General features: G+C 40.2%; 1 protein-coding gene across 1 annotated transcript; it reads left to right on the top strand.

Annotated features, from left to right (window-relative positions):
- Positions 1 to 1,897: 1,897 nt before the first annotated feature.
- On the top strand, positions 1,898 to 4,966 carry cops9.L (COP9 signalosome subunit 9 L homeolog). The gene is made up of 3 exons (XM_018262463.2): positions 1,898 to 2,067; positions 4,626 to 4,698; positions 4,794 to 4,966. The coding sequence occupies exons 1-3, from the start codon at positions 2,005 to 2,007 to the stop codon at positions 4,829 to 4,831; spliced, it is 174 nt and encodes a 57-aa protein (XP_018117952.1). The 5' UTR covers positions 1,898 to 2,004; the 3' UTR covers positions 4,832 to 4,966.
- Positions 4,967 to 11,719: the final 6,753 nt, after the last annotated feature.

An 11,719-nucleotide genomic window follows, 5' to 3' on the forward strand; every position in this document is an offset into this window, starting at 1 on the left:
TAGTGAAGTTAGAAGTAGCCACAGTCCACTGGAGTGAAATTCCACCACTTTCCATTCATTCCTATGGCATATTTATCAAAGGATCAACTTTGATTTTCACTCATTGATAAATACTCTTTTAAAAATCCCATCGAAATGAATGGAGAGTGGTCAGAATTTAACTCTAGCGGACTGTGGTGATCTCTAACTTCACTCTTTGATAAATATACCCCCTTGTATCTGAATCAGCCAGGGCAGGAACTAGGGGTAGGCAGAAGAGGCCCCTGCCTAGGGAGCAACACTAAAAGGGCGCTGGGCAGGTGCCTGTTCAAGAGTCTTCTGCCTACCCCTAGTCCAGATTCGCTCCCCTCTGCAGCTCTCACCTACCCCCTCTGTTGCTCACTCCTCTGTCCCTCCCTCCCCTCTGTCCCTATCTCCACTGAAGCATTGCTTCACTTGTTTTTCACTTCCAACTACTATTTGTGACTTAGTAGTGTACACAGATTGACTATACTTATTAACAATCCATGTTTTACTAGTGGAGACTAATCCAGATCTTTCTTTTAAGACACAAAAAAAGGGGTGACTTCTCAAGGCCCAACAGTTATCCCACAGGAAAAAGAGAGGCAATAGGAACACCCTATGTTCCCATATGTCATCCAAACTGTAGTTCAAGGGGTTGTTCACCTTTGAGATAACTTTTAGTATGATGCAGAGTTTGATATTCTAAGACAATTGGTTTTAATTTTTTATTATTGAAGATTTTTGAGTTATTTAGCTTTTTATTCAGCAGCTCTTCAATTTGCATCTTAAGCAATCTGGTAACTAGGGTCCGAATGACCCTAGCAACCATGCATAAATTTGAATAAGAGAATGGAATATGAATAGGAGAGGACCTGAATATAAAGATCAGTAATAAAAAGTTACAATAACATTTGTAGTGTTACATAGCATTTGGTTTTTTTTTTTTAGAAGGGGACAGCAATGCCGATTTCAGAGTCAGAACAAAAAGGCAAATAACTATAAAAAATAATGAAAACCAATTGAAAAGTTGTTTAGAATTGGCCATTCTATAACATAATAAAAGTTACCTTTAAGGAGACATTTTGTGTAAAAAATAAGAATGTACCAGTGCGTTATACTCATTTAGATATAGAAGAATTGTGCTTAAAAAAAAGTATTGTTTAGGCTGATTTATTGAATATTTCTGTAAAAACCCCTAATAATCCCTCCCTTCTCTTCCACTTCCCGCTCCCTGAATTCCCAGGCTGTGCAGGGCGGCTCTCAGCTCACTGCACTGTAGGACAGGAACCAATCAGCAGCTAGCAGGACCTGATAGGGAACTGAAGCCTGTCTGCTTGTGTGACTGCAGGGCTGTGATTGGCTGTCCCCCTCCTACTGTGATACTAGGAGGTACCATTAGTACACGCCCACCCCTCATTTGAAAAAGGGACAGGGACCAGAGAACATCTATAGGGAGCTCCAATAAAGGGGCTTTTTATAAAGATAATATTAATTTTTAGCACCATGTAAAAGCAAAACTGTTTATTACTTATAATTGCCTACAAAATACGGGCTTTCATTTATCCTATATGTCTCCTTTAAAGGTGAACCACCCCTTTCAGTGGAGTCTTCTATTGATCTAGCGTGAGTTGGATATTTACTGCTCTTTCACACACTGATCTAAGTCCTATTCCCCCTCCTTAGCTCGACAGTCTAGTAAGAAGGACATCCGTTTGTATAAAATATCCTAAACACACGCTACGTCCTCTGTATTATGTTTCTTCCCAAACCCAGGAACCGTACCAACTCATCGCCCTGCTAGGGAGCGGCCAGCTAGCTATAAGCTTTAGAAGCCCCTTTTCACTTCGCTGTCCCTCTCCGTCACTTCCGGCGTCCTAGCGTTGCGCTTCCTATACCAGCTCGGGTCAGTCACGTGGTGTGTGGCGTAATCTAAACGCTGTACAGTCCCGTAGTGGGTGCGTTGCTGAAGCTGATTTGTGTGACTGAGGCGGAAGTGCTGAAATGAAGCCGGCAGTGGACGAGATGTTCCCGGAGGGAGCTGGTCCTTATGTGGATTTAGATGAGGTGAAGGAGGCGCGACGCTGCACATTATTATTACTATTGCTCCAGGGCTTCTGGGAGCCTTGAAGTCATGTAAACTTTAATGTATGCGTATGTAAGGCCATAGGGATTTACATGGGGCGAAGTGGAGTTTAAAAACTGTTATAAGATCCCTTAAAGAACCAATATAGAGAGCAAGTAAATGCATTTAATTACCAGGGATTGTTCCTGCTATTGACTTTGCCTCTAGCTCCGCCCCCTGTCTTTCAAGCTGACCAACTGCATAGAAGTATGTCCAGAAAGCAGCTCTCTGGGTGTGTGCTCAGCCTCTGTCCTATGGTTATAGGGAAAAGAGATTTTTATAGGGTTGCTATTATAATATATTTCCCTCCACCAAAGTTGCGTTATAATAGAGCCCGCCCACTGGTTGGGGGGTAACGGTAGTTTTTCTTTAAATGGGTTGTTCACCTTTGAGTTCACATTTAGTATGATGTAGAGAGTGATATTCTGAGACAATTTGCAATTGGTTGTCATTTTTTATTATTTGGGACGTTTGATTTATGTAGCTTTTTATTTAACAGCTCTCCTCTTATTTTTTTTTTTAGAACGTCCTCCGCCAGTGCTTGGACACCCAGGGAGCTCTTGGTTCGAGCGGTGATGTTGGGGAACACACATTCACATAATGAGCGAATGCAGCAACTTACTCATTATGCGCATGTGCGTGACGTCAGAAGCTCATTATGAGTCTGCGGTCTGCACAACATGGCCGTTTCTACGGGGACCTCCCACCCAGTCTGTGTCCTAGCAACGGCAGGGCCAATTTAACAAAAAAACAAAAACTACTGTTACACCTAAACCGTAGTGCAAACTCTATTAGCCTGCGCCTTTGGTGGGGGAAAATATTTTAGGGCAACAGGTGCTCTTTAAAAGGGTTGTTCACTTTTAAACTAACTTTTAATACAAAGTAGACATTGATGTTCTGAGACAGTTTGTAACTGGTTTCTATTTTTTGTGGTTTTTCAGTGTTTTGACCCGCAGCTCTCCAGTTCAGCAGCGGTTTGTTTGCTAGGATCTTGTTTACCTTAGCAACTGGGCAATTGTTTGAATGAGAGAATGGAATATGAGTAGGAGTGGGCCTGACTAGAAAGATAAGCAATAAATGTAAAACTGTCAGCTCACAGAACAATAGCTTTTGACTGTAGGGGTCAGTGAACCCCAAGCTGGAAAGATGAAACAAGGAAGGCAAGTAATACAAAAACTGTTAAAAAAAGACCTATTGCAAATTATCTAGGAATTGGACATTCTATAACATACTAAAAATTAACTTAAATTTTCACTACCCCTTACCAAAAGAAACTTTGGTAGGTGCTGCACTTTATGGGGGCATTTACTAAAATCAGATTTTTTCTCCTATTTTAAATAAAATAACTCAAATTAATCGGATCGGTAAAAAACTTGAAAAATACAGTGAATACCCACTTTTTTTGGGGTGGGGGGCTTGCCCAAAAACCTACGTTTTCTGTCAGGCTAAACCCAGCGCAAACCACAATATCTTCAAATTGGGATAGGGACTTAAACATAACCTCGATAGGGTTGAGATGGTGGATTTTCGGATTTGGGCTTTTTGCAGCATTTGTGTATAATAAATCTTGAAAAAATTTACGAAAAATGAAAGGTTTTGCCCTAAAAAGCCCAACTAGAAAAATTTGAGTTTTAGTAAATAACCCCCTATGTGTCCATTGTATGTGATTCTTAGGTGGCACTATGGCAGCAAAGTCTGAAGGTTTGTGGGTAATGGACTGATGTTGCCTGGCATTGTGTTGCTTTTCTAAAATACTGAGAATTGTAATGGGAAATTTCCAATGTCTCTGGGTATATGCTGCGGTTTAAAACCAAAATATAGATAGTCATTGTGGGTAGGAAATATGAGCACAATTAATGCCTTAGCACTGCCATAAGTGGGATAGTTGTGCCCAAGTAGAATTAATTGGTACTAATCCCATAATCAACACATCTCAGCAACTTGTTTGAGGGTGTTGGATAACAAGGCACCTTAAGACCACAGAGCATGGAAGCCACCCACACTAGTGATGTGCGGGGCGGCCCGATACCCGCAGGTTGGGCGGGTTTGGGCCGACCTCGCATGCTTCTTCATGGGTGCCGGTTGAGCTCTTCTGCTCTCCCCGCCCGCCACCATCAAATGCCAACTTCAAACTTACGGGTTCGTATTTTATAGACACTGCACCTGCTCGCCCCACCCCTTTTGTGACGTCATCGGCGGGGCAGCACTGGTCTATCAAAGCAACATGGAAGTGCGGATGCAGGCGGGTTAGGGTCGGGTGCGCGTCTGGGAAATCCCGACCCACACATCACACATTCATCCTTGACCTCACCATCTTTGCACTGAAACCTCCCCCCCCCATGGGGCACCCCCACAGTTTAGGAACCATTCCAGTAGGGCCTGTCCTTCAAAATGGCAACAGTGGAACTGTTGATATTGCAGCAGGTTATTAGTTAAAATATTCCATATTTACTGCACATACAGTTCAAGTCAGTGGTCTCTGTTTCTTTTTACCTTACAGGCCGGTGGAAGTACTGGACTTTTAATGGATTTGGCAGCAAATGAAAAGGCGGTGCATGCAGATTTCTTTAATGGTGAGATTACAGTTACAAGGCCGGTGTCATATGCAATGGATTTACAACAGAACGACCAAACAATTGTATTATTGCCCTTTCTCCCTTTCTTTCAGACTTTGAAGATCTGTTTGATGATGAGGATATCCAGTAATATCTCCGCTTCAGTGCAAGAAAACTCTGTTTAATGTGAAATGCCTCTTACTGCTTATGTCCCGTCAATGGGGAAATGTTAGATGATTTTGTATTTATAGTTGCCTTGTAAATAAAATATCCTTACTACAAGTTATACCTTGTTTTGTTTGTAAATATATATGTGCTAATGCTGTAACTGTCTTACTCGAACAAAGCTAAAACTGTGGTCTTGTATTGGCAATATAATGGAAAGTGGCCTAACACATTTGCACAGGGGAAAATGTGGGATCATTTCTTAGAGAATACAAATTAAAAACTGTTCAGAGAGAGCCCTCGCCTCCCATCTCTCTAATAAAGTGCATGTCTAACACTGACAGTGCTCAATCTGCACTGTACTGACCAACTGCAACACAACAGAGAACTGCCTAGGTTGCAGATGATTAATAGGCTGATCCACCACACCTACAGACAGACATTTGTTTTAAAAATGAGTTTATACTTAAAGTTCCTTTGAGCCCTTGGGAGGGATTTGGTCAGTAGATCTTCATTTGTACAGTTCTTGATATAGACTGGTTATGGTGTTTTATGTATAAAAACCCAAAGAAATGTTTTTTTCTTCAACTGCAAAGAATTGAAATGGATATGGTCTTCTTCTATATGAAATAAATCACCCGTCTGCTTTAAATGAAAGTAGAGGCAGTGATTCTTATGGGGCTTTACTTGGAGCCTACTGTACATAGCCATTCAGCTACCTCTGTATTTGGGGGGTGTAGCAGAAAATGTTTGTACATCTGACTAAAATAAATCCAATTTTCTAACCAAAAGAAGATTCTCACAGGTCTGATCAAGGGCTATGGTACTCTAAGTAACAAAGAGGATTTTCTTCTGGAGTCAGATCCAGCAGTTCAGGGATTATAAACCACTGATACTGCTTTCAATGGAAATTGTTTATACAAATTTAAAGACACGAAAAAATAGAGCTGGCACCAATCCGGTAGCCCAAAAATATGATCAAATCAAATAGAATCCAGGAGTCACGAAGTATTAATAAAGTAGTACAAAAAGTTTTATTGCATCTTGTATAAAAAATAAAAGCCTGACGCGTTTCGTGTCCACACAGGACACTTAATCATAGGCTAACTGGTACATGTTACAAACACAGTATTTAAAGGAGTGAGAGCCAATAGAAAGTGACATGGGCGGATTTACAATCAATTTACAAAAAAAGGGTGTATTGCTGCCCCTAGTGGCTCATTATCTAAAAAGCAAAGCTAGTACAAATAGTAGTTCTAATGGATGTACTATTGAATTTTTTATACAAGAAAATAACAATATCCTTCATAAAAAATTCAATATGTACCAGTTAGCCTATGATTAAGTGTCCTGTGTGGACACGAAACGTGTCAGGCTTTTATTTTTTATACAAGATGCAATAAAACTTTTTGTACTACTTTATTAATACTTCGTGACTCCTGGATTCTATTTGATTTGATCATATTTTTGGGCTACCGGATTGGTGCCAGCTCTATTTTTTCGTGTCTTGCATGTATTTTCCCCCCTTGCTGAGGGTTTGGAGCATGAGCACCCGGACCCCATATGGAAAGCGGTAGGCTTCCTTATATATTTTCCTATGTCTTTTGCTTTTTATTTAGTTTGTTCTATATACAAATTTAAAGCCATACATTTAACTTTTGAAAATGTTTCATTGAAAAATTGCAGTGAATTATATTTCTTTCATTATGCAAAATGTTTGGTGGAGTTCTTCCAGATGGATGCCTCCCCCCCAACTGCAGCTGACTTTAAAAGTGTTCAGTTGGATTTAGATCTGGACTTATTGGTGGTCAGTTCAGCCTAGTCCAGCGTTTTGTCTTTGAACATTCGTGGGTCACTGTCCTGCTGGAAGACTCATGATCTAATGACACTGTTTTCTGACACTGATTTGAGGGGGGGGAGCTTGTATGTGGAAGATTTTACTGTGAACAGACAACATGCGGGCAAAGGAGCTCTCCATGCAAGTGAAACAAGCCATCCTTAAGCTGCAAAAACATAAAAAACCCATCTGAGAAATTGCTACAATATTAGAAGTGGCAAAATCTACAGTTTGGTACATCCTGAGAAAGAAAGAAAACACTGGTGAACTCAGTAACGCAAAAAGACCTGGACGTCCACGGAAGACAACAGTGGTAGATGATCTCAGAATCATTTCCATGGTGAAGAGAAACCGCTTCACAACAGGCAAACAAGTGAACAACACTCTCACATTTTTATGCAATCTTTTTGTTCAACCCACTGAATTAAAGCTGAACGTCTGCAGTTCAACTGCACCTGAGTTGTTTCATTTAAAATTCATTGTGGTATTGTACAGAACCAAAAGTAGAAAAAAGTTGTCTCTGCCCAAACATTTATGGGCCTAACTGTTTATTTCTCTATACTGTATGTATACAGGCAGGCCTGGACTGGGAGTCAAAATAGGCCCTGCCATTCCAAGTACACAGAGCCCCAAACAGCCCCCTACCAGCCCACTATATGGTAACTTTCTATGGAACCATACAGCAGCCCCTCTGGCATTTCTCAGAACCCACAGATTGCCAGTCCGGGCCTGTATACAGGTATGGGACCTGTTGTCCAGAATGCTTGGTACCTTTTTTTTCATATAACTGATCTTTCCATAATTTGGTTCTTCATATCTTAAGTCTACTACAAAATAATTAGGGATGCACCGAATCCAGGATTTGGTTCAGTATTCAGCCAGGATTCTGCCATTTTCAGCAGGATTTGGCCGAATCATTGAGCCTGGCCGATCCGAATCCTTAAAATTATGTGACTTTTCGTCACAAAACATGGAAGTAAAAAATTTTTTAGCTGTGCGCGGCACTATTTTTCTCTCCCCCTCGCTGAATTGCATATGCAAATTAGGATTCGGTTCGGTATTCGGCCGAATCTTTCACAGAGGATTCGGGGGTTCGGGCAAATCCAAAAAAGTGGATTCGGTGCATCCCTAAAAATAATGTTATATTAAATAACCCAATAGGCTGGTTTTGCTTCCAATAAGAAATAATTGTATCTTTGTTTGAATCAGGTACAAGGGACTGTTTTATTATTACACAGACAAAGGAAATGTTTTTTTTTTAAAAAATTTGATTATTTTGGTTAAAATTGTCTATGGGAGATGGATTTCCCGTAATTCAGAGCTTTGTAGATAACGAGTTTCCGGATAACTGATCCCATACCTGTATATATAAAATATGTTGTGTATCAGTACTTTCCTGTACAAGGCTCCTGTGATGTGTTCTGGCCAAGTGATCTCTCTAAGAAAATCCTTTATCCAAAGATAACTGTCCCAAGGCTTTTGTTTTCATAAAAAATATTGTTTTATTAAATTAGCATTAAAATTCAGTTACAAACAACCCCACCAGGCCCACCTTACGCGTTTCGCACCCTCCGGCGCTTAGTCATAGGTGTATCTGTGAACAGCATGTCCTCTGCGGGGATTTATACCCTGTCAATCCCTCCCATTTTCTTTAAACCCAATCAAATTCTGTGGGTTGGTTTTAAAGAAAATGGGAGGGATTGACAGGGTATAAATCCCGCAGAGGACATGCTGTTCACAGATACACCTATGACTAAGCGCCGGAGGGTGCGAAACGCGTAAGGTGGGCCTGGTGGGTTGTTTGTAACTGAATTTTAATGCTAATTTAATAAAACAATATTTTTTATCAAAACAAAAGCCTTGGGACAGTTATCTTTGGATAAAGGATTTTCTTATATGTGATCGCATGAGAACTGGGGCGAGTCCCTTAGGCTTAATTAAATGTAAATCAGATGTGGACTCCCAATTGATGTATAATACAAGTGATCTCTCTGCCTTATCCTCAAACTGCCTCTGAATTTCATTAATATAGAGATGTCATTTATAGAAATGTTCTTGGTAAAACTGCTTATTGTGAATTCAACATCCTCTGGTCACGGAATTTTGCATCACAACAATATGTACAATAACAATAAGGTAAAAATGTTGGTGTGGGGGGAATTTCCAGCTTTGTGTAAGACATGTTTGGGTCACAGAGGCTCTCTCTGTTGAAACCGCAAATACCAGAAGCTAAAGGGGTGGAAATGTATTGGCTACAGATAAAGGAGGCATTGCTCAGGCTTTGTATGTTGGTAACAGCTCCATCCTAGCATGGGATCCCTGTGCTCCCTGCAGCCTGAGCCCAGAATTTGACTCTCCTTCTTTAGCAATCGGCGAGTAACATTTGTGTAGTTTTCTATATGGTTTTATATCCCTACTTTTCCCACACTTTGGTAATTATTTCTTCAAATAAGCAGCTCACTTTCTGTGTCTATCACAGGGGTCAGTCTTTAAGGCTCCATCACAAATGCACAAGTGCAAGGGACAAAAAATGAACATGAAAACAAATGCATAATGCAGCTTATTTCCAACTTGTGTTTAAAGGGATACTGTCATGGGAAAAAAAAAAATTCAAAATGAATCAGTTTATAGTGCTGCTCCAGCAGAATTCTGCACTGAAATCCATTTTTCAAAAGAGCAAACAGATTTTTTTATATTCAATTTTAAAATCTGACATGGGGCTAGACATTTTGTCAATTTCCCAGATGCCCTTGGTCATGTGACTTGTGCCTGCACTTTAGGAGGGAAATGCTTTTTGGCAGGCTCCTGTTTTTCCTTCTCAATGTAACTGAATGTGTCTCAGTGGGACATGGGTTTTTACTATTGAGTGTTGTTCTTAGATCTACCAGGCAGCTGTTATCTTGTGTTAGGGAGCTGCTATCTGGTTACCTTCCCATTGTTCTTTTGTTTGGCTCCTGGGGGGAAAAAGGGAGGGGGGTGATATCACTCCAACTTGCAGTACAGCAGTAAAGAGTGATTGAAGTTTATCAGAGCACAAGTCACATGACTTGGAGCAGCTGGGAAATTGACAATATGTCTAGCCCCATGTCAGATTTCAAAATTGAATATAAAAAAATCTGTTTGCTCTTTTGAGAAATGGATTTCAGTGCAGAATTCTGTTGGAGCAGCACTATTAACTGATTCATTTTGAAAATTTTTTTTTCCCATGACAGCATCTCTTTTAGGATTTCTGGCACCAATATGTGAGTGAATTGCATTAATACCAGCACAGATATGCATGTTATCATTCTATTTACTAGGTGCAGCTTTGAAGAAGGAACTAATTGTTCTGAAAACTTGCTGCGATAGTGTTAGCCAAAAAATATCACTCTTATTTCACTTTTGTTATGTTTCATACAAAACTTACCCTATAACTAGGAGTAAAACACAATGGGTCAAATTCACTAACCTCCTAAAATTCGCCAGCGACGGCGTTGCTCGCAGTGCTAATTCACTAAAATCCGAAGTTGCGTCCAGGTTGCCGAACGCTGACGAGGTTGCGCTAGCATTACTGCACCAAGCGAAGCAAAGTTACGCTAGCATTGCCTAATTTGCATATGGCGGGAAGTTAAAGTTGAATGGACGTATATGTTGCAGCAAATACATTACACTACACAAGCCTGGGAACCTTAATAAAATAATAGAGTTGTTATATTGCCCTACACATGAGCCCAGTGTATAGTTTATTTGCCATATGTTAGGAAATGTAGGGGGGAAGCCGGGTACCCGAAAACATTTTTACACTCTTTTGCAGCCTATCACACTGAAAAAAGGAAAAGACGCCAGTGTTTTTTTTTTCAACTATTTTTTTGAGGAAGTCCTATCTACTCTATTGCACTTCGCCTGGTCTGAGCTGGCGAAGGCAAGTCTGGCGCAAGAGGTAACGTTCAGTAAAATCCGCATCTTAGTGAATTTGTGTAGTTACATCCATTTGTCAGAGCGCAAATTCACCAGGCGTTAGGGAGCAAAGTACCGCTAGAGTCTATCTCCTTCGCTAGCGAAGTTACGAAATGACGTCACGCTGGCGAATTTTCGCCCCCGTTAGTCACTTCACCCTTTAGTAAATTTGCCCCCATGAGAGCCACTGCAGGACTCTTGCTCTATCAGTAAAACACAATTAGGTGGAAGTATCAAGAGTGAATTGACATGATTGCCTTTGTGAATAACGTTTAAAGTGGTTGTTCACCTTCCAAACACTTTTTTCAGTTCAGTTGTTTTCAGATTGTTCCCGAGAAATAAAGACTTTTTGCAATTACAGTACTTTCCATTATTTATTTCTTTTTTAATCTAAGTTTTGAACATTCCTGTGTCTGGTGTTTGAGTCTGGCAGCTCAGTAATTCAGGTGCAGACTCTAAACTGTTATAATTTTGCAACATTTAGTTGATCCATTTCTCAGCAGCATCTCTGGAGTATTAGCAACTATTGTATCAATTCTAACAGCTGCCTGTAATGAAACCTAGAGATTCTGCTCAGCAGGGACAAAGGTAAGAAATGTATCAACTAAATGTAATAATTTGGATGGTCGGCGACCTCTCCTCCTGGAGCTGCTTTAGAAGGTGAAAAATTACACTTTACACTTCAATATTAGAAAAACTGTCACACATAGAGAATAGAAAGTAAATGGAAAAAGTCGTTATTTCTGGTGAACTATCTGAAAACTAGTTATTTGAAGGTGAACAACACCTTTTATGGACACGCAAATTAGTACCTGTACAACATTTTTCATAAGTAAGTAAGACCTTGTGTCTCAGCACAGAAGATACAGGAAGTCATTTATGAAGCTGAAGGCAGGTGCAAAGTGCAAGAAAAAACACAATTTAACTTATTTTTAAGCTTTGCACCCTGCCTTCCATCCTAAATGAATTCCTCCCAACTAGTGTCATTCAGATGCAAAAGTTAGGGGGCAGCAGTGGACACAGACTACAACTGTAATTAATACATTTATGCCTAAACATTATTACCTGGAAATATAATCGTCAAGGTGAACTGTATTTTGA

This window comes from Xenopus laevis, chromosome 5L (genome assembly GCF_017654675.1).
Source record: "Xenopus laevis strain J_2021 chromosome 5L, Xenopus_laevis_v10.1, whole genome shotgun sequence".
Lineage (NCBI taxonomy): Eukaryota > Metazoa > Chordata > Amphibia > Anura > Pipidae > Xenopus > Xenopus laevis.